This window comes from Pleurodeles waltl, chromosome 6, assembly GCF_031143425.1.
Source record: "Pleurodeles waltl isolate 20211129_DDA chromosome 6, aPleWal1.hap1.20221129, whole genome shotgun sequence".
NCBI classification, from domain to species: Eukaryota; Metazoa; Chordata; class Amphibia; order Caudata; family Salamandridae; genus Pleurodeles; species Pleurodeles waltl.
The window spans coordinates 517,168,208-517,185,043 of record NC_090445.1 but is presented as its reverse complement, the minus strand read 5'-3'; the positions used below and the strand labels follow the sequence as shown (position 1 = coordinate 517,185,043).

The 16,836-nt window shown below is 42.1% G+C and overlaps 1 protein-coding gene across 1 annotated transcript in view; it reads left to right on the top strand.

Moving 5' to 3' along the window:
• LOC138299948 (protein phosphatase 1H-like) overlaps positions 1 to 16,836 on the top strand; it is a 246,907-nt gene that overhangs the window by 204,295 nt on the left and 25,776 nt on the right. The window contains exons 5-8 of the mRNA XM_069238676.1: positions 5,930 to 6,014; positions 11,379 to 11,497; positions 12,810 to 12,873; positions 13,862 to 13,969. Of these exons, the coding sequence (XP_069094777.1) occupies positions 5,930 to 6,014; positions 11,379 to 11,497; positions 12,810 to 12,873; positions 13,862 to 13,969 (376 nt within the window). The remainder of the gene's footprint in view (positions 1 to 5,929; positions 6,015 to 11,378; positions 11,498 to 12,809; positions 12,874 to 13,861; positions 13,970 to 16,836) is intronic.

Sequence of the window (16,836 nt, the reverse complement as noted above, 5' to 3'; positions counted from 1 at the left end):
TCAGTTTTACTTGCAAACTTTTCTACAAACTTTGAATAGTATTCAATTAGACCTAAGAAAGATCTTAATTGATCCTTATATTGAGGTGTTGGTGCTGATTTTATCGCTTCAAGCAAATCCCTTTTTGGTCTTACCCCTTCAAACTACAGGATATGCCCTAAATATTCCACTTCTGTTACAGGGAATCAACACTTTTCTTTGCGTAATGTCAAGCCAAACTCAGCTAATCTGCTTAATGCCTCTTAAAGCCCTGTTATGACCACTCACACTGTCTCCAAAGACCAAAATATAACATTCTCTACGCCCTTGAATACTTTATTTACCATTCTTTGGAAGACAATGGCCATTGATGACAACCCAAATGACATTCTTATGAACTGAAAAGTGCCCTTTATTGTAAAGAATGCTGTTAACGGTTTAGATGAATCATCAATTTGGTGATATGCATGTTGCAAGTCTAATTTGGAAAAATATTTTCTCCCTTTCAACAATAGGATTAATTCATTGATGTTTGGTAATGGGAAAGTGTCTGCAATTATATTCTGATTTAGACTTCTTAAATCTATACAAAAACGCAACTTGCCATCTGCTTTCTCCGTGATTACAACTGGAGATATCCATGCTGATGTTTCAACTGGTTCAATAATTCCTTTGATCAGCATCTCATCCAATATGTTTTTTACTTCACCTCTTATTTTAATGGGAACCCTTCTAACCTTATGCTGGACAGGTACCGCTCACTGTTTTAACTTTATCTTCTGTACATACCCCTTCAGTTGTCCTAGTTCTTCTTTAAACACTTGGTGAGCCCCATTCAAAATGTCTTCTATTGATAGCTCCTCCACAACCATAACTTGTTCCATAGCATGTGGATCAATCTTTATGTGCAAAACATACTGGTAAACCCACCTCAATATTGGTGGCCCTGACTCTGCCACATAAACTGTGCCATTTACACATCTATTTTTTAATTGAATGACTGTAACCATATACCCTAAAATAATTATCTGTTCTCCCTCATAAACTTCAGGGCTAATATCTTTGGGTAACAATCTTCCATTGGGCCACTCTTTCTTAAACACATTTTTAGGAATGATGGTGTACAATGAGCCTGAATACACCATTGCACGCGACACCTTGAAACTGTTCCTTTCTATACTCACTAACACACAATAGCCTAACAAATCTTTCACTGTTGCAAAATATTTCTTCTGCAACTGCTGCAACCTTGTTTTTTACCACTTCTCTACACATCTTGGTGAAATTACCTTTACGACTACAATGTCTACATTCCTTTCTTATGGCATAGCATTTCGTTAACTCTGAAGTGTGATATGTACTGCCAGACTTTCCACACACTCAACCACTGACTTTATTGCCATAGTTTCTATTTTTCTGGAAAGATCTTCCTCTGAGATTTCCTTTGTTCGTAATAGCTATGTCTTCATCAACTTTGTCCACTGTCAACGTTCCATTAGCCACCTTAATGCCTCCCTTATCATCGCTTTGTTCCATTTCCTACATGCAATATTCAGATTCTTCGGCTATTTTCGCAATTTCGATGGCGTCCTTGAGAGAAGGATTTTTTGCAGCCCACAAACATTCTTGTGTTTTTCTACTTCTGCATTGAACAATAAGCTGGTCCATTATCATCTCTTCTGTCATTGCTCCAAATCTGCCTTTAAGAGATAGTTTGCGAAGTCTTGTTACAAAGTCTTCTATAGATTCACCTACTCTCTGGGGTTGAGTGTAGAATTTGTTCCTTCTCATCATGACATTTATCTCCTTAACAAACCTTATTTCTAATCTCTTGCGTGCCTCCAGATATACATTCTCCAAAGGTTGACCTTAATTGTCCATAGCCATGGGAAGATATTTAAAAATGTGATGGCCCTTTTTTCCTAAGGTACTCAAAAGGATAGCTTGTTTCCTACTCGGCCTAAATCCTTGACCATTAATAGCTTCCAAATAATTGTCAAACATTTCCATCCATTCGTCCCTTTCAGTAGGTGGAACTCCAGGTTGCAAAAGGAAACAAGGAGGGGGTGAAATTGTGGTGATATCCATGTTATAATATTACTAATATGGCATCCAAAATAACTGAAATAGGTAATTTGCCCTTCCTCAGTTTACTCTTCTTGTTCTAGACAATATTCGATAACTCACTTGTGCATAAAATATACATATAGTGTTTCAATTGTTTGCATGTAATTGTTTGTAAAGCTTTTGGTTGTTATTTGCTTGTAACTGGCATTTATAAGATTTAATACAGAAAAAACTGCTGAAGAAATGACTCTGATTGCCAAGCGTGGTGTTGAATATTCCTTTGCTGAATAACTCCCCTTTAACAAACTGGATGGCCTCCCCTTTAACAAGACTCTTTGAGTAGGAGCGAGTGATCTCCTCTCCTTCAGTCACTCCGACAAAAGAGATGTGTTGTTCACTTCACAGACCGTTTTATGGTGAGTTACACCACAAAACCATCTGTAACATGATACACAACATCACTGCACTTATCGTAATATTGATTAGCAGTAGGTTCTTCTCCACACGCGAAGAGTTGCTGCTCCCGCGTAGCTGTCGCTCGTCGCCAAAATAATGTTGTAAAGAGGGATCTTTGCACACGGCATATATTGTCAATTGATTTATTGATATTGCAACACTCCGCGTCATGGTATCCCCGTCAAACAACTAGCGGCAACTGCCATTTCAGCTGTAGCGCAAGGGTATTGCTATGACTACAGATTACAGCATTCAAAACATTCAAGACATGTCGAAGGATAATAATGACTCCAGGTTACAATAGTCACGTCTTAAGTAAACCACTCCAATGTCATCCTTTTTTGGTTTATTATCCTATGTTCATTATGCAGTGGAAGATGAGTGCCAGGCTGTGCAGCATGTTTCATATATGGGTGTCCACCTCAGGTGCAGGAGGCCAAACCGTGCTAGATTTTCAAGCAATAAAGGTAAAACGACTTTATATGCAATTGATCACAATGGATCTCTTTTATCTGGTGAGCACCATGAATGCGGCTTATGGACACATGTTGGACACCAATGAAGCGCACATACGATCCACTGTCAGAATCAATCCATTCTTCCTTTTTTTTTTCGGGTGGCTGAAATGTGAAAACTCTTCTGTGTGCTATATGCTGCAATTAGATGCGGCAAGCCCAGCCTTGGACTAAATTGTCTTTTCTGAGGTAAGTACTGAGTGCTATGTTCCCAGCGCTTGATGGCAGGAACCAATGAAGGGAATATTTAATGCACGCCAGAAAAAAACACACGCAGACATGATCTCTGAGCATTATGGGAATAAAATGCATTCTCCATCTTAGCCCTGCAGATTTCAAGTGGATATCAGGTTTTTAAGGCCCTGCATGATGGCAGAACAGCAAAGATCATCATCTGAATTTCTACAAGCCTGGCTCAATCTCCTGGCTGTGTAAAACCTTAGCATGTAAAAGTGCACAAGGGCAGAGCCTTGGGGGTAATTTAATAAGTAAATCATTTTTGTGTTAGATCTTATTAGGTCAACCATAGCAGCTCACAAGTGCTGCTTTTCTGACGTGTGTTCTCTATTTGGGCTTTTAGCCACGCCCTCCTCACGCCCATCACTATCGCATGTTGCCCTTCAAAAATCCTTTGTTATCAATGTTAAATCCTTTATATTTGTTCCTACTTTTGGGGGTTTGGTTACTGTGCTGGCCATCGACCCTTTTACATGGATAATTGCACTTTTGCTGATATGTTTAACTGAGAGTGAACTTCTTTTTCCTTTTGTGTCTCTCCTTCGTGCTCATGATGGCCATGGTGCTTTGAATTGGCTCTCCGATGTGAAACTGTTTTACTTTTCATTTTCAATTTATGTGGCAAGAAAAGTCCGGTTAGGAGTTTACAATGCTAATAGCTCTAACTCGAGCAAATGCGAGACTTTGTATTGCAAATGCTTGTTTGTTTTTCTCTGTGCTCCTTGTTTAGTGATAGAGGAGGCGCATTTTCCAAAGAAACAAACTTTACATGAATGATCAAGGATTTCCAAAAAGGTCCTGTGATACCATGTTAGGAAGTCATGTAACGTAAAGTAAGTGAAATTAATATCAAACTGTACACGCTTTACTAAATTGGCAAGACCTTATTGGTTGTAGAGACTTGTCCAAAAAAGATTTTAACGAGTCTTAAGTTCAACTGGCCGAGATCATTATAAAAATGGATATGATTTTTAAGGTGATTTCAAAGCAACTTTTAAGGAATTTTTGGTTCAAAATCACTTTTGTTACAGTACATCTATATAAAATAATCAAACAGAGACCCTGAAATATATCTCATCAGATAAGTCAGTACTGCCCCACAGCCTGCATAGAGGAGTATATTATTCCCAATAAAATACACCCCGAGCAGGGCCTGGCGTTTCAGCCAGGAATTGCACTCAAACTTCTGCAAATGGCATTGACAGGGCGTAGGAATTAATAGAGGTGAACCCTTTTATTGGGTTTTGTTGGTGGTTATCAAAAGAACATTTTTTATTTTGTTGTTATTTATGGGGGAGGGCTGAGATTTTGTGTTTTCACTCTATTTTGTTGCTGTGGTAGGAAATGGCCGCACCATTTTCACAATGTTTTTCTTGTTGATGTAAGGTTTTTGTAGTGTTCCCCCAACTTCTTGTTCCCATCGCTGGATTCTTCTTACCACACCACATGTTAATTTTGGACTGCATGCAAGAAAAAGTGTCAATATCATGAGTTTTTTAATTCTGTTCTGGATGTGTGAAAAACCCCACATAGTGTAGTCCTGTGATGTTTTTTCTCCATCATCTCTCCAGTACGTATGACCTCATCATCCCGAGCTGGAGGTGATGTTCAAGTAAGCTCCTTATCAGCTGTGTTCATTGTTGAGTTTTCACAGCAACATGTCTTTGTGAAATGACAGTTGGGCTATGTGTATTTCTCCTAGACAGCCACACGTAATAGAGGGCTTAGGTGTGGCTAGAAGGGCCAGCACTGGCAGGATGGGGGGGTTGAGCTGGGCACAGCCCTATTTGCATTTGAAATAGGCTGTGCCTCTTTTTCCATATCTTACATAACACCCTAACAGCATTGTTCTACATCCGCTGCAAACAAGAGATGGCACAAGCCAAGCATCAAAAATATAGCCAGATACAATGAGGAATTCAATACAGAATCAGAGCTTGGATCAATGTCACTGTTACTTGTGGGTTCAGAAAGAGCAATCAGTTGTCAGCTGACAGAGGGCTGAATATATATCGTTTATTACTTTAATGATTTTTTCATTAGTGTAGTGCACGCAGGGGGGGACAATCAGTACTCAGGGTGGCCAATAAATGCTGAATCTATCAGGCGATACCCCAACTTTTTTGAACCACCTCTGTCTTACTTGCATCCAAGTCAAGCACCCTATGCCCCATCCACCCTGGATTTCTAATATAGAATACTGGATTTTATTTTCTGACCTCCCTCTCTCTACTTGCACAACTGGCATACATCTGAAAATACACATTGTAATACATATCAACCCCCCTAGTGGCTGTATATTGGTGGTAAATGCCAATGAAATCCAGGTGAAACCTTTTTAGAACTAAAAAAACAAACCTAACTCTATCACAAAGTACTGCATTGTTCAAACCACAACATTGATACTTACCTATTTTTAATAAGCTGTTTCATGTCGCTCACAGAGCCACATAGGGTGCAGAAAACTGGTGTGGCCTTTGCCCAAGAGTATAGTACTTATTTTATTCACCTTGGAGAAATGAGAAGCTGCTTCAATCTGTCAGGACTCAAACCTGTGACCTCAAGGTAGCAAAAGTAAATGTGAGATTGGTGTTAAGAGAATTTCATTTCTAGAGAATGTAGGTATATGTTTATGACCCTAAATAATAATCTCATAATTACTTGTCTCATTGCAGGGCCATTATCATTTGTAATGGAAAAATCATTCCAATGTCCAGGGAATTTACTCCAGAAACAGAAAGGCAGAGGATACAGTTTGTAGTAAGCATAACATTTTCTACTATATTATGTATATTAAGCTGAATAAATATATTTTGCAGTAAACTTCATATATATGTCTGCAGACCAGATAAAATGCTGAAAATCCATCAGACGGGTGAAAGGCTGGTGTTGAGATGACTTGGGCAGTGATAAGCCACCACGGAAAATAAATTCAATGTTCCTCAATAAAAATCTAAGCAGACAACCATTCAAATATAGAAAAGGATGTGCATCATGCTCAACCAAACCTCACCGATTATCTGCTGGTTTTTCATCGGTCATCAGGGATAGAAGACTGGCCCAGCAGAAAAAAAGGTCAAAACTAGAAACTAGAAGTATGCCCATTAAAATGCAAAGATCCACATTTGTGGCCTGTTGACCTTTCAGGACAACATGAAATCTTGTGCCAAAGGAGCAGAAGCTTTAGGGCATAATAACTTTTTTCACTTTTTTCCCCTAGCGCCTTGAGACCCGCACGGGTGAGTAGCGCGCTTTATAAATGTTAATGATTTGATTAATACAATGGTGTGTGCTAATAGGAAAAAAAACTGTTCATTTGAGGAGTAAGTGAAAATTCCTCCAGTTCAATACTCTGTTCCAGTGGAGAACCCAGGTGCAGCTCCTTCGCTATGGTGAAGGAGCATCACACCCCGGGCCAAGACACAGGAGGTGAAAAATGAAACAATAGTTCCACTATTGTATCATTCTTCACCTGCTGGCTCAGCCAGCAGTACAGGGAGGGGCAGGGCTTGGACGGGCCACGTGAGGTGGAAGGGGGGAGGAGGGGAGAGTGCACTAAGTGCACATGTGTGTTTGGCCATCTGAGGCACACTTAGGTTTCTCCAATTCCACTGTATACACAGACGGGCTGGAGAAACAGCACAGACTCCAGGCTTGTGTCTGAGCAGAAGTGACTGCCGCTCAGACCAATTCTGACACTGCTTACGTGCTATGTTTAGCATGTAAGCAGTGCCAGGATTGCTGGGGAGCATATGCTGGTGTCCCAGTGAATGCTGGGACACCACATGGAGGGAAGAGGAGCGTGAGGCGGCAGGAGATAGAGACAGCGGTATGGTAGTCTTTTTTTTTTTATTCCCCCCTCCGTCTCTGTTCCGTTCTCCCGCCCCCCCTCCCCCCCACTTGAGATTTGCAGGGAAAGCAGTGGGAGAACCCTCTATCAGAGTTACCTCAATTTGAGGTTAAGTATGGGCTGGAAGTCCAAATGATAAAATCTCTACCGGTGGAAAATCCATCAGATGAAAGCGTTATCACTTCCACCAGTAAGCAGAAACTTTTCCATTACCATCCAACTATTAATAAACCTATTGGATTCCTTCTTTACACTTGAATCATGTACACAATGATTCTATAACTCTAATCAATGTCACATGTTTACCAAAATGTACCAATCTTCATAACTGAGCTATATGTGCAGTAGCTGAAAAATGAGATATAAAGTAATGGCTCTGAAAATTGCTCAAGATCAGCCTTTAACACTATTGGTGGAAATATGTGGCAGAGACAAAATGTGGCAGATGAGAGCTTGGTGTAGCAGGAGGTGAACCACATACAGCAACAACATAGATGGACTTTTTGGTACAAACATATACTCATGCACACATGTACACAATGTCCATGCAGACACATACACAAAGACACACTTGCATAGACAGCTACACTCACAGGTACATACACACAGGCAAACAGTAATGGGCAGATACACAAATGCAAAGGTACGCTCAAACATGCACAATCAGAGAGATATGATCACACAGACACACACAAACACCTACAGAGAAAAATGTGAATACACAAAGTAACAAAGGCACCCCCCCACACATTCACTCATGCACATGCGTAGCAGACCAAAGGCAAATGACAGTGGATTAGTAGTAAAGTGTCACCATAGAGAGCTTTCTCCCTCTTTGATGTACATTAAGCAGGATCGTGGTCTACTATTCCAAATTGGTATATACTGCCATACCAGGCAGGCTATCATATTTCACTGCTCTCGTAGGAAAGGGAAACAGACCAAAGGAAATCTCTAAACTGGGTCTTGCCATAAGTCAATTTTTAGAGGCTATGTGTAGGCTATGGGACACAGTTCAAGAACAAAATAGAGCCCAAAACTACAACAGTTTTTCCTGCTCCATGGTGGCATCAGCTCTTGTGTTATGTCCACATCAAACCCACAGTTCCAGCCAGCAGCTTAGGCAAAACTGGGAGGCAAATTAGTGGGGTGAGGAGATGTAGATGAGCACCACCATGCATTTTATTGCAAAAAGGGAAACTCTCAGCTGCTAATAAAATAATGCAGTACAATCCACCAATCTAACTGCTTCTCTAGTCAATAGTTCTGCCCTGGGGACAGAGGGTTTTTGACATGCGATCAACTTCATGAAGATATCTTCCAAACTTGTGCCCTCAAACAGCTAAAGGCCTATTCTGACATATCTAAAAAAATGTACAAGGTCAAGCAGAATGTAGTTGTATGCAAATGAAAGGCCAGGTAAAGTGAGGGGTTTAATAGGGTTTGCAGCAGCTACAGTACCTCAGACAGCAAGGCTGGTGAGCAGATCAGATGGGCCGCACCGTGTTGCTCTGCTTTCACTGGCTACACATAAATAGGTATTTGGTTAAGTGGTATTTCAGTAATGTTTCTTTCTAAGATCATCATTTTATATGAAGTTTGATCCGAAATTACATTTTCTATTGAATGTGTGTCAAGATCTATGGGCCAGATGTACTAAGATAGGAAATGCAAACAGTGGTTGCAATTTGTGCACTGATGTTTCGCAGAATATAGTATTTTGTGAACTGACCAATGTACTAGGAAATCAGTACACAAAATACAGAATCACAGTGGGACTCAATTCAATCAACATTTGAATATTAATGTGGTAGGTTGCAACGTGCAACCCACTACATTTTGGTGCCATCACAGGGATGGTGGCCTGCTGGAGTCAGCAGACCACATCTGTGATTGTTTTCAAACAAATCAAATTTTCTTTCAGTGAAAGTGTTTTTATTGAAAGTAAACAGAATGTGCTCAAAAAAACAAACTAAACGTTTGTAAAACTATTTTTACAGTCTGGCTTGACAGTACATCAATCACCTGACAATAATGTGAGCATCACTAGAGGGGCTTTGGCTTCACCCACATGTTGGGAACCAGGAGTACATGTTTTGTTTGGGAAGAAGTTGTGCACTTCCACAACAAAAAGTGCTTACCTGCCAGCAGCTTTCATCATTTTGCTTTACTTATCCAGCAGCCTAAGCTTGAACTTTCAGGGGCACACTCATGACATTCGAGTGATATTAAAAGGTCTTACATAACTAGGTCATTTATTTTGTATTTCCCTAGCAGCAGCACAGATGGGAGAAGTGCAGTAATTAACCTACATGGGTTTTTAGATCTAGCTTGAGAATCCAACTATCACCTGACCGTTTAACCTACATCAATAGTATTCTGGAGTTCTTAGCTTCCACACAAATACATATCTATTTTCACGTAATTTTTTACATAACCATACAAGATTCCTTTAAAGCCAGACCTGTCTGCTCTGCCAATTCTTGGTTAAGAATAGACAGTGAGCACATGGACCACTGCCCACTTCTAGGAAATGTTTTTTAGACCATTAACAAAGTGGAAATGGTCTTGTGATGACCACCTCCTGTTTGCAAATGGGTTACCTTTTCTTTTGATGTGTCAGTAAAATGTTGATGTTTTGCAACCCGATTTTGGTGGCAAAACATTAATACTTATCATAAGGAATCATTATTTGGAAGGGGCATGTTTAGGGTGAGATTTCTTATTATTTTTCCTAAATCCATTTTTTGATTTTATTGTTACAAACTCTTTAGATGAGATTATTACAGTTAAAAAAAAACACAAAATAAAATAATGAACGGGGTGTTGAAACTTTTCAAACACTCACCCCCAGTCACAGATCTGAGTTTAATCCATTATTATTTTGCTCACCACATCGTCCCAGTTGGAGCCAAGCCATATGCAAATCAGCCTTGACTTTGCTCCCCATGGGAACAATCCAGCCCGAACTGCCAAGCCAGATCCTCCCTGGACTGGAAACAAGCATTCTGGGATCGGTTTCGGTCTGTGACTGGAGGTGAATGTTTGACCATGTTCAGCATTTTGTCCATCATCTCTTTATGTTGTATTTTCACCCTAAGTGGTAAGGGTATGCCCAGACATGGGTCCCATGCTCGCTACATCACCAGTTTCAGGCTAGCCTTGCTGATGAGGGGTGTTACCCCAAAATCAGCCCCAGGATGCTTGTTTTCCAGTCCAGGAAGCACCTGGCCTGGAAGTTCGGGCTGGACTATTCTCATGGGGAGACAGTCAAGGCTGATTTGCATATGGATGGGTCCATCTGGAATGGCGTGGCAAGCAAAATAACAATGGATTAAACCCAGATCTGTGACTGGGGGTGAGTGTTTAAAAGTGTTCAGCATTACGACCATCATCTTTTTTCTTGTACTACATTTGAAAACCACATTTTCTTGTTACAAACAAAACAAGAAAATACATTAGTACTTCTGGCCCTAAGTCTATTGCTTTTACAAATATTGAAATGTAATCTATTTTTCCATCACTGGCTGTATTGGGCACAATTATCAGCACTTGGATACAGATTATGTATACTCACAAAAATAATCTAATCACAAATTTATTTTTATTTAAAATGTAATGCACATTTAGGCGGTCATTCTGACCGCGGCGGTCGGCGGTCCCTGCCCGCCAAGCGGTTCCCGCCGAAAGACCGCTCCACGGTCAAAAGACCGCGGCGGCCATTCCGGCTTTCCCGCTGGGCCGGCGGGCGACCGCCAGAAGACCGCCGGCCGGCCCAGCGGGAAAGCCCCTTCAACAATGAAGCCGGCTCCGAATGGAGCCGGCGGAGTTGCAGGGGTGCGACGGGTGCAGTGGCAATCTTTGTGGGGCCCTGTTAGGGGGCCCCTGCACTGCCCATGCCAGTGGCATGGGCAGTGCAGGGGCCCCCAGGGGCCCCACGGCACCCATTCCCGCCATCCTGGTTCTGGCAGTGGACACCGCCAGAAACAGGCTGGCGGGAAGGGGGTCGGAATCCCCATGGCGGTGCTGCAAGCAGCGCCGCCATGGCGGATCCCCTGGGCCAGCGGGAAACCGCCGGGAAACCGCCGGCTCCCCTTTTCTGACCGCGGCTTTACCGCCGCGGTCAGAATCGCCCAGGAAGCACTGCCAGCCTGTTGGCGGTGCTTCCGCCGCCCTCCGCCATGGCGGTCATGGACCGCCAGGGTCAGAATGACCCCCTTAGTCTTGTAACCGATTTACATATATTTGCTAAGTATGTTCTCTTCTGTTCTCAGGGATTTTTAAAACCTGAATTGCTTGGAAATGAATTTACATACCTGGAGTTTCCCAGAAGGATCCAATACAAAGAGCTGGGTAGAAGAATGTTGTTCAGGGATCATACAATGACAGGCTGGTAAGTGTTGTAATGTTTTCCTCCTCATGAATGGTAAATGCTTTGAGTACGACCTATCTAGACTCACCTATCCTCCAGCTTGCGTAGTGTGCTTACTTTTCTATTCGTTTATTTTGGTTTGAGTGGTCGGTTTTGGTATTTATTTTAGTGTTGCTTTGTATACAACACTATCATGCGTTGTCAATAGATAGGGAGTGAGGAAGTCTCTGCATTAGGTTCCTAGAGTGATGTCATTTTCCATCACTCTCTGCGCGGGAAAATGCAGTATGTAGCATCACTCCAGGATATCAGGTAATCTAAAAATAAAGTAAAATGTTTTATATTAAAACAATCGATTTAGTTACAGAAAGCAAAAAGTGGAAGAAAGATTTTGAACACGCATCAGTAAAGACAAAAATTACAAGGGAAATACTAAATGTCAGTATTGTTTTAGAGTAGCCATGTAAGGCACTGATAGTTTTCGTATTTAGTTAAAACATAGATTCTCTTACTTTGCTGTTTTGAAAAGAAATTGAAATGTGTTTTTTCTTTCTTTGCCAGTGGCTCCGCCTAAAACCTTTTTCTTTGCCATGCTACCCCAGCATCAACCTCTTGAACTGGAAGGGGGTCAAAGGCCACCTCCTTCACTACTGTACTGCAGAGATCACACCCAAACCCAAGACTTGGAAGGACATGCAGATTAATCAAAGGAAGAGTTTTAGAGGCCTCCAGGCGAGACAGGCAGTACCCTGTGATCCGTGCAAGCCATCAGAAATAGCAGGCAAGCCTTCTGCCTCTTCCCCTGCCCACAAAAGTATTCTGGCCAAGGACTCGAGGGAAGCCCTACCCCTGCGGTGCACATTACTCAGTGTAGTCAGTCATATTATAAAGCTGCTTTTGAAGCATCGCAGGACGGGTCTATCCTCTCATTATCGTAGAGGCTTCCTCCGTTTAGCCAGCCACCATGTTAGTCACAGAGTACAGAGCTCTGTAAGCAAAAGCTCCTGCATGACAGTCTGTCTTGCTCTGAATGAAATATGGAACTTACTGAAATTGTCCTGACGTGCAACAGTGATATCCAAATCTTTTCTTCTGCAATGGTTTCAGTGCGCCTAAAATAAACCCTACTTTCGGTGTCTAGAACACATCTGGACGTACAATGCTGGAGTTAGATTAGTGCCTTTGTCATTACTGTTCATATTGTTGAAAGACTAGACTGCTGGTTGTTTCATTAATGAGACCTTAAATCCTCTGCAAAAGAAAGGAGTCTGCAATTCTCTAATAATTCCTAAAATGATGGCCTGTGACACATAACATTGTATTATTTTTCCAGGGCATACAAAACAATTGAAGAGAATGATCTGAAGTTCCCGCTGATATATGGAGAGGGGAAAAAGGTATTTATTATCAAAACAAAGAATACATTTAAAATAACCTTTAAGCAGGGGTAAACTAAAACTGGCCAAATACTTTTGATCATAAGTCACATTAGGCTGAGAATCTCCAAACTAAGTCTAACTATCAATATCAATGCTGATACATTTAAAAAATGTTTAAATCCACCTTTGTAAGCTCTCTATGATTTGTCCACCAGGAGGGCTCTTTGTAGGATATAGAGAGCCAGATCCATTCCAGATGTTCAGTGTAACTACTGAACACGTAAATTAGATCAATTTGAATTAATTGTATTCAAAATTGAAATGAGAACATTTTAAACATCTGGTACAGATCCAGCCTTCGTAGATCATCATGGGACACCAGTATTAGCACCCAATCAAGTTCTTCCCCAACTCATCTCTTCAGATTACAAAAGTAACTGGGATCCAAATTTATATGGGGTTGTTTACAGTTTGGTGTTAAAGCTGCTGTTGCTTTTACCCTGGCAGACTTACCGTACTCGCTCCTCATTTATGGTGTGGGGCCTGCCAGTTCCCGTGATGGATCCCCATTCAGCTCTGCAATTGCATAGCCGTTGCTGGAAGCCAGTCGGTCACAGGGTCGCAAATGTCAGAGCGTCATTTATCCCAATCACAACCACTGGGAGCGACGCAGAGGGTGCATCTAAAAAGAAAATTGTGGCTCCTTCTGCACAGGATAGAAATTAGTGGTGCACCACAGTTAGGAATCTCCAGGTAGAGCTGACAGTCTTCTGGTCTTCTGCTGGAAAGAGAGGGTGATTTGGCCATCTCTGCCCCAGCAGCCTACCATACACTGTATGAACCTCCAAGTATAAGTTGGGCATGGACACTTTAGAGTAATCATCGGTACATAGATATCAAGATCAGTATTTTAATTAACAATGATGTGGTTGCAGAATCTATTTAATTAAAAAATATGGTTGATTATACTATGTGTGGATTAAGATCTTTTTTTGTTTTCTGACAGGCTCGTGTAATGGCCACAATTGGTGTAACACGGGGTCTTGGGGACCACGACCTGAAAGTATATGGTTCTAACATCCACATCAAGCCTTTCCTGTCATGTTTCCCCGAGGCAAGTATTTGTCTTTGTATTACACCTGTCATCCTTTCTTCCCCACTAGAAATTTAGATTTATAGATAGCTGTTTGCTGTTTAAAGGCCATTTTTTATCTGAATGGAGGCATTTACTAAAACCTATTCTGCAGCATTCTCATTGTAGTATTGGATCACAATAGCTCAAATATTTTTATTCAGAAAACACACATTTTGCAAGCCATCAAGACCAACTATAGAACCTTAAAACTGAACTGCCCACTAGTCGAAATTGATTAACCACCAGGGGTGTAGCTTCAGGGAGGGTTGTGGGGTAGTACACCCCCTAATAAATGTATTTTGTGATAAATAGTCGGGTGCAGGTGCTTTTAGTTGGGCATTTGTTGTATGTGGGATACCCTGGCCTTACTTTATCCGGGGGTGACAAAATGTTGCAGTTTTATTAGCCCAAACCCTAGTGCACAGGAGGGTGGAATTCATGTCCGCTAGTTCCTTTATCCTTTATTCCCAACTACATCCTTCATAGTTTTGTTGGGGTAGCCTTTGTCAAGTTGCATATTTTTCAGAATAATATCACCATTTAGGTGTGGGTCTTTGCGCTCCACTCTAGATGGTATTAATGTATCATTCTGTTTAAGGCTTCAAGCCCTCATACCGCCATGGTCTTAAAGACCCATTCTGTTATGATCCTGCATTTTTATTGTAACAAGGTCTTGGTGATTCATTTTGCCTCATTCAATTTTGGCCCCTTTCTGCATACCCTTTCTCGCATTACCTGGAATTGCTTTTTAACATGATTCTAAAAATGGCTTTGAGCATGATTATTGCATACTCTTGCTGAGTCTCCAGTGGCGACAGAGCCTCATTCCTACTGTTTGTTACAGGGAAATTTTGCATTGGTTTTGAATTCTGAGATGTTCATGTTTTATTCTTCATTGCCATGGCTTTTTAGAGCTTTTACAGCTTTTACAATGCATATAAATGTATGACAGATGTGAGAAAACAGGGCTGATTGCAGAGGCCCCCTAACTTTTTGCCCCCATTTTCCACTTTTTGCTGGTGTTTTCTTGACTCTGATGGTGCGCTAGGGCCTGTGCTCTGTGTAAAATCAGTATGCAAATTAGGCTCATTATAATTGGCCAAGTCAACCTACCTATAAGTCCCTGGTAGGGCATGTAGGTTTAGGGACCCCAGCATAGGTAGTGCACCCATACATGCACTGCTGAGGTGCACAGTGTCATTTTAAAGGCAGGCCTGCCTTGCTGGCTGCTTTTAAATTAAAGTTATATGCATATTTGACTTTGGAATTAAAAGTAGTTCCAGAGTCTTAAACTACCTTATTTTTACATATAAGTCACCCCTAAGGTGTGCCCTATGTGCCCCTAGGGCTGGTTGTCATGTAACTATAAGCAGGGACCTTATAAAAGTAGTTTTATAAGCCCTGGTGAGGTAAAAACAGCCACATTTGTCTTTCCCTCATTGTAGTGAATGGCCTTCACAGGCTAGAATGGGGAGACTTTCTTTTAATTTTTAAAGTCCCCTTAAGTAATGGATACCAAGAGTTTGGTATCAAATTAATTGTTATAATAAATACCACCACTTCCAGTTGTTGGATTTAATATAACTTGTTCAGGTAAAGAGTTTTAAACTTTACCTGAAAAGGTGCCAATTTCAGCCCTACATTGTTTTTGCTGCTGTGCCCTGATTGGCCAGCCTATGGCAGCCTGGCTAGGCTCCCTTGATGAGGTGTGAAGTGGCCTGGCGTCACACAAAGAGATGTGCCTGTAGGAGGGAGATTCCCCTCAGCAGATGGTGAGTCAGGAAGGGGGAGGGCTGCCAAACTGGTCTTCAAAGGCAGAGAAGGACATTTGGAGCACCCCAGCAACACCCACACACTGTGCAACCCCAGACAACTAGGTGCCCCCTTGATTAGATTAGGAGAGGGCAGGAGAGGGGTGTGTTTATGTTTTTTGCCACACCAGTGGGTGGGCTCAGCAAGATGTAACCTCCAAAAATCAGATTCAGCCATGATGGCTTTTTGAAGAATGTTGCCTCCTGGGATTGATTTTTGCCACACTTCCCAGGAAGTGGTCATCACAGGGGGAAGGACCCTGCACCTGATTGGAGAATCAGGATCCCCCTGTTTTTCACCCAGGAGCAAGGATAAAACTGGCAGACCTGCACCCACACCTCAGTTCCCTACCACATCCCTACCAGGAAGAACTACGGAAGAAGAAGGACTCCCCTGCTGCACCCCTGGCCCGCACCTGGAACCTGCACTCAGAAGGACTGCACCAGCTGCGCACTTGGGCTTCACCACAAGAAGGACTTTGCCTGGCTTCAACTGGTTCAAGGAGGGACTCCCTGTTTGCTACAGGTGAAAAATTGCTAACCAGAGTCCCCTGCACCAACTCCTGAAGAAACCGACCAGCTGACCACTGTCCAGTGGCCAAAAAGGAGTTTGCGCCAGGTGCATTCTGGGAGTTGTAGTCCGCACCCCAAGGATCATTTCAGAGCTTCTGGACCCTTGGGGTGAGCTGTGGACCCCGAAAGAACCTTAGAAGAACATCTGGGAGAAACACCAGACGTTTGGAAAAGTTTGGAGTACTTTTGAAAAAAATCTCCATAGAGGGACCGACCCTCCGCGGCAACGCTAGCCAGCTTGCTTCAACCGTGACCCGGCCTGATTTGCAGGTTCGTTCCGCTGAAGAAAATCTTCAGAAAAGAGACTAAGTCCGAAGGTAAACTTTTGACCGAGGCCTCCCGCGAGCTGTAGCCGAGCAGGGCTCTATCGCGGTCGGCCTAAAACTTTGACTTTGCCCCAGTTGAGGTGCAACCAGATGACCCGATTGGTGCTTTTTGTTTCTAGGCGCTAAAAAACAATAA